We start from the raw sequence: 13,427 nt of genomic DNA, 5'->3' as shown, positions 1-13,427 counted from the left end.
TGTTAATCAGAGGGACCCTTGTAACCTTGGAGAATGGGCCAAAATTGAAGTGTGATGCTGTTAAAAAAAAAAATAATAATAATAAAAAAAAGCTGTAGATGTCCTGAAGCTATATTTGCCAGTAGCAGCTTTTAAACAAGTTTATAAAGTTATTAATTTGTGGTGTCTGAATATTTTTCTTCCCTATGTATTTCATTCTTTAAACATATATGTTTATGCTACTGAATGCATACTTTTTTCTAGTTGTAAGTCAAAAGACAGTTTGTATGTAAACTTGGTGTATATATGCAGTGGAAATATTTTAACTTAAAAAAAACAAAAGTGAATGCTTGTTTCCCCTATGTATGTGAGCCCTCATACTTAGGACTTCTTTGAATACTGTTGCTGGGTTGCACCTGAATTACTGTCACAGTATGCTGTTCTGAGTATATCATGAGCCCATTATGCCATTATATTATACTATTAATTTATTAATAGTAGACAATTCCTTTATGGTACAGGTGTAAATACGTTCAAATTAAAGCTGACCTCATTGATTTCAGACTCATTGTTTCATTTCAGATCTGTAATACAGGGCCAGAGCAACTAAGGGCGTTTTCACACTTGGGCCGTTTCAGCGTCTGAAGTGGACTCAGACCGCTGGGTCATGGTTTCTTTTGCATATGTGAACATGCCAAACGAACTCAGACCCCTCTAAACGGCCCCAAAAACGAACTGTTCGTAGTTCGTTTTGTGGTTCGATTAATTTGTGCATTGTGAAAACAAAACGGCCCCGGTCCACTTCAGCTTTGCTTTATGGTGAAGAGCTCGAGGCTCACAATACACACAGCCACAGTCTTCAGCTCTTCAGCAGGTAAAACAGACCAAGGATCATTTATAAGGTTCTACTCAGGATAAAGTCTGTCCGTGATCTGAGACAGACAGCAGCGCTGACTTATTAAAGCGATCAGATGCGAGAGCTCGCGTGATTTTACCATGTTAAAGGCTCGAGCTGGGCACGCAGCGCAGTTTTCAGCTGCTTTCACTCTGAACGCTGAATGAATGAAAATTCGCCGGGTGGAGCTTCAGTGAGGAGCACAGCCGAAAACGGAGCCCACCGTGGCAGACGCGCAGGGCCGTTTTTCCAATTTTGCGCGATGCACTTCGTCCAATCGTTTCAGCGCGGCCAATAGGAGAGCAGCAGGCGGGTCTGGTGGTTCTTCTCATCACCTGATAGGTCGGATTTATCAGAGAACGCTGCCCATTTTGCGAACACTGCGCGCACATACAGTGCTGTGAAAGGGGTCCGAGTTCTAATGGAGTTGTGGTCTGAACAAGAAGTTGTCTGAGATCCCAAAGGACCAGAAAGAAAACTGAGTCCTCTTTAGAGTTCACTTACATTGTGAACACAAAAAGAACTGAGGTCACTTGCAGTTGGTTCCCTTCCAGGTTCACTTTAACAGAACTCGATTCAGTTCTTTTAAAATGAACTATATGTGAAAACACTGTAAGAGGACTCAGTTTTCTTTCTGGTCCATTGAGTTCTCAGACCACTTCTTGTTCAGACCACAACTCAATTAGAACTCAGACCCACTCACGGTGTGCACAGCGCTCGCCAAGTGGGCAGCGTTCTCTGGTAAATCCGAGCTATCAGGTGATGAGAAGAGCCACCAGACACGCCTGCTGCTCTCCTATTGGCCGCGCTGAAACGATTGGCTGAAGTCCATAAATGATCCTTGGTCTGTTTTACCTGCTGAAGAGCTGAAGACTGTGGCTGTGTGTATTTTGAGCCTCGAGCTCTTCACCATAAAGCAAAGCTGAAGTGGACTGGGGCCGTTTTGTTTTCACAATGCACAAATTAATTGAACCACAAAACGAACTACGAATGAACACCTCAAGAGGTGGTCTCAGTTCAGTTCGTTTTTGGGGCCGTTTAGGGGGGTCTGAGTTCGTTTGGTGTGTTCACATATGCAAAAGAAACCATGACTCAGCGGTCTGAGTCCACTTCAGATGCTGAAACGGCCCAAGTGTGAAAACGCCCTTAGTTTGCTATGCTGTGTGTTTGGAGACAGTTATGGCTTGGCCTAGCTGTTAATTTCACTGGCAGCCATTCATAAACTGCAGGGAAGCTTATGCGAACTCTTACCAAAGGAAAGTTGTATGAAACATGTCTTGAGCACAGCTTGGTGATTTTCTTGTGCATACCTACTAAACCTGGTCTAATTAGGTGTGTTTGGGTAAGGGAAATTTCCAATCTCTGCTTAAATAAGGCCCTCCAGAGCTGGATAAATTTATAGTAAAGAAAAAGTATTCAGTTATGTCATTGAGCTGTAGATAAACTGTGATACTTGAAAGAGGTACTTTAATATGAGCTGATCTGAACTTAACTACACTAGATTTAAAATATATATATATATATATATATATATATATATATATATAGATTGAATTAGTCTCCCAATATGATCTGAACAGACCTCCAGCTTGGATAGTGGCGGGAAACAGACTTGACCTTTTTTTCAACCAGCACATTTGCAATCTGATTGTGTATCACTTTCTTTCTTCTCCACCTCTTTTCCCCAGTCCTCACTTCAACAGATTAGCAGCCTGTGAAAGCCTTTTAATTTCGAGGCAAGTGCCGTTTCTCCCAGCCCTTAATCCCTTTCCTCCTGAGAAGGGACTGAGTAAAGAACTTGAGGGATCTTCTGACACCTTGTACTGAGCAGTAAAAGAGTGAATGGAACAGGCTGCTGCATGTTTTTACACGGTCAGAGTGGTTGGCACTGTTCCCAACAGTACACTGAAGAGAACCAAGGTCCCTCTGGCTATGTGACGGAATGATCCAGAGTTAGCAAATCCTCTCACTAAATTAAATGAGCACCTTCTTGGTAGGCCGCAGACGTCTATTCTCATGTAAATGCATAGTTGCCTCCCCTCCCCCTCTTCTACTGCTTCTTCTCTTTTTATCCCTTCATAAAGCCTGCTGATGTCTTTTCTATCCAGGGGCATCCAAAGAGCAGAGGATAAATGAGCACACTCTCTCTTGCTGTCTCTCTGTCTCCCTATCTCCCGGTCTCTCCCTTTTCTCGCTGTCTGATCTTTTTTTGCATAGAAATTAAGGAGCTGCAGTCAGTCTGAGCGGGTAATTGCTGTAGGGTTCATTTCTTACGGTCTTTTTCCAAATACTCATCTCCTGTGCTCCTTGTCCCACCTAATTCCATGCAGTTAGCCCTATGGTGCAGCTTCTACTAGCTCCATCACACTTTGTTTTTTTGTTTTTTTTTTCGTCCCTCCCGCCTATTTGTCTTTAGTGCAAAGATGGGCTGCTTTCGCAAGGAAAACTGTTAGCTGCAACAATGTTTTTATTTGTAGTTTCATAGATAGATCATTCAAAGCAGAAAAAAGGTATTGAATTTATGTGCCATTATGATGACACACAGGCTTTTGGTGTTTGTTCAGGTGCTTTGTATTAGCAGAGACTTACATGCTTTATTCTACTGATCTGTAGACAGACCTATAGGTGATACATTCAGGGCTTGCAAGACGCAAGGATGTTGAAATATAAAGTACACTAAAGATCAAAAATCTTTTATTGGCAAGCTGTCTGTATTGTGAACCCTGAGTCTGCTGAGCTAAGCTGCTCACAGGAGTTTATTGAAAACATGTTGGAACATATCTAGAGAGAGAACGGGGGCACGGGAGAGGGAGAAGAGATTGTAATTTCTTCTGCTCTTTCTGACATGGTGAAGAGCATGAATGGAGTGCTTGTGCACTGGAGGATCTGTCACTCATGGGCCATTTTAGTAGTTCCCTGACTCTGCTTGACCTTTGACCTAACGTTGGAATGTCCTCTCAGCTGCTTAGTTCACACACAGCTCCCTGACAGGAAACGTTGCCAGATCTGACTGGAAATAATGCAGGCAGCTTCTGAACAACCTTAAGGCTGGGTGTACACTACATGACTTTTAAAGCCTTAACAGATTTCTAAAATGGAGAGCATCACAAACTTAACATTAGTTTGTCACAGAATTTCTTGTCTTTTTGCCATGAGTATGCTTGCACTAGACGACAAGGCAAAGAGAAAGTATAACGCACTTAATGAATGTCTGCAAATAACTCAAAATCCCAGATCTCCACAGAGATCACATGACACAAACAAAGCTAAACGTACTGGACTAGACTTGTTTGTGGTTTTATGCATAGCAAAACACCAACAAGGGATTAGTGTGGGGTTGAGAAACGTTGTTATCATAGTGAGAGCTGGAGAATTGTTTTACTACAAACTGGCATCTGTTTTGAAATTGCAAAGAGAGTGCTTTGACGTCTGGATCTAAACATTGTAAACCTGAAAACGGCTCTTTTTTTGTCTGTTTTATGCACAGCTGCTCTGTCCCCGTGCTTTGCTGTTCTAGCAGTGTGCATACACGTCTCTTCGCCTTTTTGTATACTCTTCTAGTTCTCTGATTGGCTGTTTTAATTACTCACTGAGTACATCTCTGACTTTCTCACACTACAGGACTCGTGAACATTTTGAGTCATAAATATCAAATGTTTGTTAATATCAGAGGGCCTCCGACCACTTTAGAGTTCGTGTGGAGGGCTAAAGATTCACTCGTTTTTCCTCTCGCACTACCAGGTTGTCTGCGCTGTCACATGCTTTTGAGCAAGTTCTTGACCTGGAAAATCGCTATTGTGAAAATTTGTTGCAAGGGCTAAATTTGGGTTAAAATTGAGCAGAAACATTGTGTATTGTAGGCAGAGCTAAAGAGAGATTGTGTGTGTGTGTGTGTGTGTGTGTGTGTGTGTGTGTGTGTTTCAACGCGAAGGGCAGAGAAAACTGCATTTTCTTTCAGCTCTCACTCCCCACAGGCTTGCTCAGGCTGGAGCAGTTCACTGGTTATCATTAATTTTCTACCGTAGTTCTGTACAAACACCTTTTACGCTGTACTGTTCACACACTTCCAGGTTGGTGTAATTAGTCGCAAAGAGAATGTGAAATGCAAGAAAAGTTCTTCTGCATGTGTGTGATTTTGAATTTGACTTTTTGTTTCTCCTTTTTTCTTATTTTATGTCAATTATTTTATTTCAATTCTATTACAGTTTCTGTTTATTTATTTATTACCTTTTATAATCCTTTTCTTGACTGTTTTAAATTTTAGTTTGCTTATTTATCCCTTTATGTTAAAATTTTAATTGGTTTATTATCTGGGTTTTATTTTGTATTTCTCCTCTTAATTAATGATGAATGAATTGAGTGAATTGATATTGATGGTCAGTGTTGATTTAGCTGTAACAGCTTTTGTATGTGAGTGTGTGAGACACCACTGTTTACACTGCCCCTGTTTACTCCTCCCTTACCAGGGTCACATGAGGAGAGCCATGCATGTTACCTGTCTTTTTCTTTCTGGCCTTTCCTCTCTGTCTCTCTACACCACAAACCTTGGCACTCTCTCCTGCTTTTCCTTTTTCTCCCTCTCTCTCTCACAGGAAATATTAATTAATTAGTAATGGCAGCTCTGCAGTCCTAGTACTGCTCCACTCACGAATATGCAGGGCGAGAGAGAGCGTGCGAAGGGCAGAAAGGATGGAGGGAGAGGAACATGACAGCAGAGAGAACAAGAAAGCTGGAGAAATGCACAATGAAAGGGAGGGAGGCAAGAAGAGTGATTAGGGAGGGAAGATAGATAGGTTGTATGAAGGAAATGGAGAATGAAAAGTGGGAGAGAGGATGCAGAATGTAATGAAAGAGAAAGGAGATTGGTGGAGGCTGCTGTTCTGTGTGGCTCTGCCTTTTTCTGTCTGGGCCATGCTGACTCCCCTGAGGCCTGTGGATCAGTAGACATTAATCTTTCTGTTTAATGACCTGCCGCTGCTCTAATGACTCCTGCACACAAACCTGTGGCTGTAGGGACACACTCATTCTCTCGCTCTCTTGCTCTCTGTGCTTACTTCCGGTACATTAATTCTGCTTTTAGGGGTTTGTGTGTATTCAGCAAAGGAAAAGGTGTAAGCTACTCTCTACCTGCCTCTCTTTTGGCTCAAGTAAGGGCACTACACACTTGATCTGACATCTTGATCTGAGATAGCATGGCATTTAGTCAGTTTAGGCCAAGGATCCATCAAAGACCCCTGAGTACTCATTTCCCTCTCTCTAGCTCTCACTCTCTCAAAAAAGGTCAGTATGTTCTGGCCCCTTATGCAGGAGGAGAGTGACATAAAAAATGTTCGATGTGTCACATGAACTCAGATCTGCCTCTTAATTTGAGTGCTTTTGATACATGCTAGCAAACTCCACCTTAAAGTTGCCGTTAGTGTTTTGAGAGTAAAAGAATATGCACAGAGTAAAACAGGTTTCATTTATTGGTTGTTTTGTGGGATGGGTGACACTTTTTTAGTATTTATTTAGAGGAGATAATTAGAGGGGCTTTAATGACTTCCTAAATTAAGTTGATCAGATTTGAGGGAACGTAGTAACTGGTGTTTGAGGATTCTTTTTGGCCATTTTTGCCAACAAAAAGGGAATTATTTTTACAAGAAATATCTAAAAGGGTAAACATTTTATTTATTTATTGCAGTTAAGTGGGCTTGCTGTTAAGTGTATGGTGCTATGAAGACATCAATGCACTGCACAGTTTTCTTGCAGAAACTTAGTTGCTAAGAAGCCTTATTGATCACTAGTGAAAACATTTGCAAGATCATTAAAAAGTGTCGTTTTCTAGTGTCCCTGTTTGTTTGACTGCCTCTCTCTCGCTAGACCACCAGACACAAGGTCCTTATAAACGCTTGATGTAAACCAGACGCCTCTTTGTCGAGAAAGAACAGAGGAGCTACTATCTGGTAGCAGTGACTGATTTCGTCTAACCTACCGAAACAGATATGATGGTGTTTGTTTATGTATGAGGGATCTATGCAGTCACTTACTGTCCTGTTCTTTGAAAAGCAGCCCATCCATTAGCTGTGTCACCCTCACCTTGATGTTCCTGTCACACCAGTGCTCCATGTCCATGTACACGTCTGGCTAAGATGTGGAATTTCTATATAGAACCATGAACACTAAGGATAGTTTTGCATACTTAATTGGTTCTTTACTTGGTATAATGGTTCTTCATATTGATGAAGAATGTGTTTGTATATGGTTCGATATTGAACCTTTTATGAAAAGGGTACTGTATAGCACCAAAAAGGGTTCTTAAGTTGTTGCAAGCTTGACATTGAACCCATGAACCCTTTTTGGTATCTTCAGTGGTTGCCTTACTGGTTTAAAAACACAAATGGGAAAAATTTGACAACCTTGCTTGCAACGCAAAACATCTCCAAAGTATGACCTTTGCCAAACTGCCATTTTCAAATGATTAAGTAAAGACAAAACACTTATGTTTTGCTGGCCCATGTAGATTCAGTGAAAGGTGTGGCTTGCCACTCCTTCAAAAGTTAGAATTTGTTAATACCTTTTGCTAATAGAAATTGTGGAAGTTGAAAATTTATGCTCTGCTAATAGACTTTAAACATTTGTTTTTCATGTTACTGTTTTAGGACTCGCTTCCTTTGGTGAGCAAATTAATGGCGCCCTCCATAATGGGAATAAACTCCTGCTACCACATTCACAAACCAAATAACTTACTTTGATTGCCTGCTCTTTTTGTCTTAATCATTTGAAAATGGCTGTTTGGCAAAGGGGTCGTACTTTGCGTTTTTTCCCCATTCTTTCAAAAATCACTAGACTAGTTGAATTTTCTCACATTTTCAAATTTTCCTCACCATTTAAAACAAAACAGCCTCTCACAAGGCCTGGGTGATAAATGATTAGCACAATGTTTTCCCCCTTGTGGACACACTTCAGACTGCTAAACAAGCCTGAGTGAGTGTGTGTGTTCTTCGTAATGTTTTTCATAGATATTTCCTTTTCTAAGCAACATCTGAGCAATTTTTGGTCGCGACACAAGCTTGATAATTGTAAATATGATAAACATATTTCTATAATTCTCGTGACAAATTTTTTTTTTTCTGAAAATGCATAGTTTTAGATCTGTCTACCACTGCATTTAAATATTTTTCTTTTGTGCATATTATTTTAGGTTTAGATTACATATTGCATATTCAATCCTGCTTTGAATGGTGGCCTTTTTTAAGTTACTGTAGAGCAGGGGTGTTTAAAATTCTGTAAGGTCCAGTTAGAGAAAATTTCCTCAAGCAAAGATCTGGAACATCATAATGTTTAACTTGTATCATGATTCAGTGCCATATACTGTTTACTGAAGTAGCCTAGTAGTTATATTAATATCTTATGCAGTCAACAACTGAATATCAAATCAAATAAAGTGCAACTCAGTAATATTTCAACAACATTTGTAAGTCTTCTCTTTTTAGAGCATGCATGTGAAATAACTTCCCTCTGACTCACTTTCTTCTCCGACTGCTGTGTCTTGCCTAGTCCCATGTGTGATTATTTACAACGCATGCAATTGGTCTGTGAGTTTCCCGGGCTGCTGAAGCGGTACCGTAAAGGCAGAAAAAGTAGTTATGCTGATTAAAATAGGACGACCCCGTTGAAATTAAATAATTCTCCATAGTTTATTGGTTATAGGTCCAGGTCCGCATAGGACAGCATCTCGGTCTGGACTCGGACCGCGGTCCGCCTATTAGTGACCTCTGCTGTAGAGGGGAAAAAAAAGGCAAAAAGTGGGTGGTATGGTCTTGGGTCAAGGTAATAATTCTTCATAGTCTGAATGAGGACATGAGTGTTTAGCACATACAGGATTTCACACTTTATTTGATTATCATTAGTGAGATCATTACGACCTTTACTAAGGGCTGGTTTAGACCTAATTAGTGCTGGTCTGAGTAACCAGTTTATCTTGAATATTTGCAAAGTACTTTTGCCGTTTGTTTCTCTGATTACTCTTTAAAAACAGCCCAGAGTGCTTTCTTTTGTCGCTGCTCTAGAGCACAGTCCCTGCCATCTAGTATGGAAAGCCCATTTCTAATTACACAATTTGCATAGCCTGTGTAGTTGCTGGTTTTTCAACAAGTGATGGATGTATTTGTCCTATTTTACATTCTTTATTATATATATTTTTAACTTAAACTCACTACATGAAGTACGTAAAGAGGCAAACAAACTTGAACAGTCTGATGTTTTTCAGATTAATGTTTTTCTGTTTAAATAAACATTTGAGCAGAAGCTGGTCTTGAGCCGTGATAGTGTGTCCACTCGCGACAGAGAGCCCAACGTATTCGCTGTTGTTTCTAAAGGAGCCTCATGTGGTCTCAGTCTGTGGTCATGCCATGCCATGTACGTGTGTATATGTTTTGTGTGTGTGTTTGGTATTGCGGCTGATGGAACCTGCAGGGAGCTGTGCAGTGCAGAGACATGTTTGAAAGGAGCTTAAGCTCTGGCAGGTCTGAGCACTGACTCCTAATGAGATTACTGAAGCATGGAGGCCACAGTCAACTGTGAGCCAGAACCACACCAACAGCTGTTATTAATGCGGTCTACAAGGAGCTCTGCCTACAACAGCTGCAGCTAAGAGAAGCCTTCACGCGTGCACTTGCTCTCTGTATGCATAGATGTGTACACAGACAGTTGAAAGGAAATTGGCTTATCTTTGAACATTTGAATGCATTTGTTGCATTTGTGGTAGAGATAAGAGCAGTATGTAAGCCAGTGTCCTATGACTGACTATGTGAATCTGCTACTGTGGAAGCATCCTGGGTCCAAGTCGTACAGGCAGGGTATCACTTTATTAATTGTCAGACAGTAGCCTAGTTACAGCACAACACAGCACCAAAAAATTAAGTGTGTAAGGGTGGGGGGAAAATTATACAGCATAGTATTTTGATACTCTGTGTAAAAAGATTGTTTTAAAATGTATTCATTATTATTTTAATATATAATGTCCTTTGGAGCACTAAAGGGATATGTCGTTTATTTTATTCCACAAGATTTGGACTGAAACCATTGGCTGGATACCATAGCGGATTAGGCCTTCACCCCCTTACATGAGACCTAGGTTCTATTCCTGCTCAATTCCATATATGCGATTGCCTGGAGGTCTACCCTATAACAAGAGCAGTCTTTGAGCAAGACTGCTTACTTTATGTTCAATTACCACTTTTAATCAGTGCAAAAGCCTCTGTGAAATTTATGAATGTTAGAGCACAAGTTATGTTTGCTACTTCAGAATTTTATTTTGCGTCAGTGAAAAAGTGAGATGAACAAAGTGTAAGCTTTAAGTCAGAGTTTTCATTTGGAGGCTGTAACTCTATATGTATGTCTTTGTGTGTTTGCCAGGTGAGGATGATGGTGTGTGGGAGAGTGGCCTGTCATATGAGTGTCGTACGCTGCTCTTCAAAGCCATCCACAACCTGCTGGAACGGTGCCTCATGAACCGCAGCTTTGTGCGCATTGGAAAGTGGTTTGTCAAGCCCTATGAGAAGGATGAGAAGCCCATTAACAAAAGGTAAGGCTGCCTTTCCTGAATTCTCAGAGAGACCTCCACATTGAATCTAAAATTCAGTAAAGTGACTTTACTGTTTGGGAGCTCGATCGGAAGCGATTTATGGTGCAGGCGGTCTAGTAGTGTGAGAGGATAAACCAGTCAATGTTTAGTCTGTACTAAATTCATTGGAGATCCTCAGATATTTTCAAACGTTTGCTCAAGTCCTGTAGTGAGAGAGTCAGTGATGTAACTCATTGAGTGATTTAGGCAACAGCTAGTGACAGAGCCAGGGGAGAGAAAAGAAAAGTTGGAGAGACGTGTGTGCACTGGACTGTGGAGACGGAGGAGAAGCTGTTCAAGTTCAGGGAAATAGTCACTCTCTTTACAGTTTCAAGACAGCAACCAGTTAATAGTAAAATATTTCTCCAGTTCTGACTGTGATATCTGCGTTTCAACCTCATGGTCATCCCCAGTTTGTTTTCACAATATTTCTTGTGCGTGCATAAGAGCAGGAACAGGTCCGGTTTGTTTGTATTGTGTGTTAACAGGAGAGAGCTGGGATTTTAAATGCTTTTGGTAGCCAGAACTCAGGTTTTGTACCCTCTTTTTGTCTTACCGTCTAGTGTGCTGGTCCTCATAACAAAATAATAAGAAATTCTGTTAAAGATGTACGTTAAGCGCGTGATGTGCTCTGTTTTATTTTAATAAATGGGGTCTTTGAGTTATTATCAGGACATTTGTATGGGGAGGGCTGTGGTGTTACAGGCTAGGCTATATCTTTAAGTTTTGAGTGTCACTGCTAGCCAGTGCAGTGTGATATTAGGGTCTGTTCCATTAAGGTATTGCACTATTTTTGTCTTTGTGGTAATGAAGTCAGTAAGATCAGAACAGAAGCTGGGAGATAATGCACCGACTGAATGACAACACCGACTGAATGACAAAACAAAAACAATTAACTAAAAACAGGCTGGTTTTGCAGCTTAGTTTTCATTAATGGTCTGTATGGACTTTGCAACTTGAGCACTGCATCAAGCTTTTATTTTTAAAAAGAGAGAAATTTTTTTTCAGATATGGGCCCTTTAAAAGGCAGATTTATGCTTTCCGCTTCTCTTTAGGCCAAACTAGGGCTGTCATAATAATAAAAAAAAGAATATCCTTTAAACTAAATGAAAGAATGCACGGTTGAATGCAGAAAATGTTTATTCATCTCCTGGCATGTTCCAAGTCAGGAGCTGCATGACTGTATTACTAGGGGTCGACAGGGCCAATACAGATTATTAGTAATTAAGCACACCGATAACCACTATTTGGGGCTGAGTTTTATTTACCATAAATTTAATGTTTATAGGGTGAAAATTTACAAGAAGGCAACTCTTACTGACAGCTTACAAATAAGTAAAAACAACATTTAATATTAGAATGTTATTAAAAAGTGTTATTAAAAAAGCTTTGAACTTTACACCAGGGGTTCTTGACCTTTAGGCCTGCCTGTTTAATTTGGAAACACATTAGCTCACGAGATCAAAACGTAGTAGAATAAAGCTTTTTTTCTTTTATTGAGTGCAGACAAAACCTGAGAGTTAGGGCCTGAAAAAAGTAAGATTGTTAATTTCAGTCACAGAAACTTTGTAATGAAACCTTAAAAAAAATTTCTAGTGATGTTAAAAATTTCTTTTTTGGGAAACTGTTTTGGACTGTGATGTTATGGAAACAACTGACCACTATACAACCTGCAGTCCATCGTTGTAACCTAGTCACTGCCACCCCACCTCCTTGATATTTGCTTTTGTATGACTAATTAATCGATTTGAATTTACCCTTTATCAAGTCACTGATGTTTGGCCAGAAATACATTTGGGCATCCACGTAGCAAAATGTGTATCCTCGCTATAATTTTATTGCTCTGCTGTTACTTGCAGAAGCTTGTGCAGCAGAACCGATATGAGTGTCTATTAAGTGTCGGACGTTAGACATGTGAGGACAGTACAGCAGAATACACTTTTTTTGTGCCTGCTTTTAAATGACATGCTGTGTGTCTTTAAATTCAGTTTTTTCATTGTAAATGTAAGCCCGATAAACAATGACAGTAAACATCTCAGCGATCATGCAGTGTTGTCACTTCTTTGTAAAAAGCGACAATAAGGATTTATTAAACGTGTATGACTTTTGTTTAAAATGTTAATTAATAAATAAGTCGTCATCTTGTGTGTGTGTGTGTGTGTGTGTGTGTAGAGAGTGAGTGGAATTATATGACTCTTCGTTGTGCTTTTTTCCAGCTGCCTTGTTCAACCTCATGTTTTAGCTTTCCTCATTTTATGGAAGTGAAAGCAGGCACTGCTTTCTATTCCTGTGTTTCTCACAAACACCAAACAGCATGTTTGATTGGATTTACTCGACACATGGTCCACATCTCTACCTGTACTTAGACTACACAATTGTAGATTGGTTGTGCTCAATGTGACATCCGCATGAAAAAGGGCGTCTAATGTGCAGCTGTGAGCAGTGTAGGCCTATGTACCATTTATTTTACAGCCATCTTGTGGCCCTCATTTTGCGAATAAGTTGTTTTAATGCTGACCTTTTGCGAATGATTGATAGTTTTAGTTATGTAGCTTACTTACATTTGATCATCTTAAAAAAATGCATTTAATATTTTAATATTTGAATTTTGGATAAAAAACAAGGAGGAAATTCCTTTTTTATTTCTCATCACAGCTAACAGCCTTACTAGTCAGTGATGTCCCCCAGTGTTACCAAGAGCAGGGGATGAACTTGGCAGCTAAGTAGTGGGAGCTGGTCCTATATCGCTGTCAAAGGGTAGCTTCCACCCAGAGCTTACTTCAGTAATAAAGTGGTTCAAGCATGCAATGCGTTGAACCCTATTGTAATTGTCAAGATTTTTCTTCATATTCTTTTTCTTCCCTGAAACGGAATGCACAGCCCAAACCGTAAGTCCTAGAGACTTGAAACTTGGTCAATAGGTAGTCGTCCCTCCCGCTACTCAAGCGC

The 13,427-nt window shown here is 40.2% G+C and overlaps 1 protein-coding gene across 2 annotated transcripts in view; it reads left to right on the top strand.

Moving 5' to 3' along the window:
- med13a (mediator complex subunit 13a) overlaps window positions 1–13,427 on the top strand; it is a 69,053-nt gene that overhangs the window by 15,757 nt on the left and 39,869 nt on the right. For both annotated transcript variants that reach the window (XM_036561061.1, XM_036561060.1), the window contains exon 3: window positions 10,271–10,439. In XM_036561061.1, coding sequence (XP_036416954.1) covers window positions 10,271–10,439 — 169 coding nt within the window. The remainder of the gene's footprint in view (window positions 1–10,270; window positions 10,440–13,427) is intronic.

Source organism: Colossoma macropomum, unplaced genomic scaffold, assembly GCF_904425465.1.
Source record: "Colossoma macropomum unplaced genomic scaffold, Colossoma_macropomum, whole genome shotgun sequence".
Classification (NCBI taxonomy): Eukaryota; Metazoa; Chordata; class Actinopteri; order Characiformes; family Serrasalmidae; genus Colossoma; species Colossoma macropomum.
This window is presented reverse-complemented; position numbering and strand designations above follow the sequence as displayed.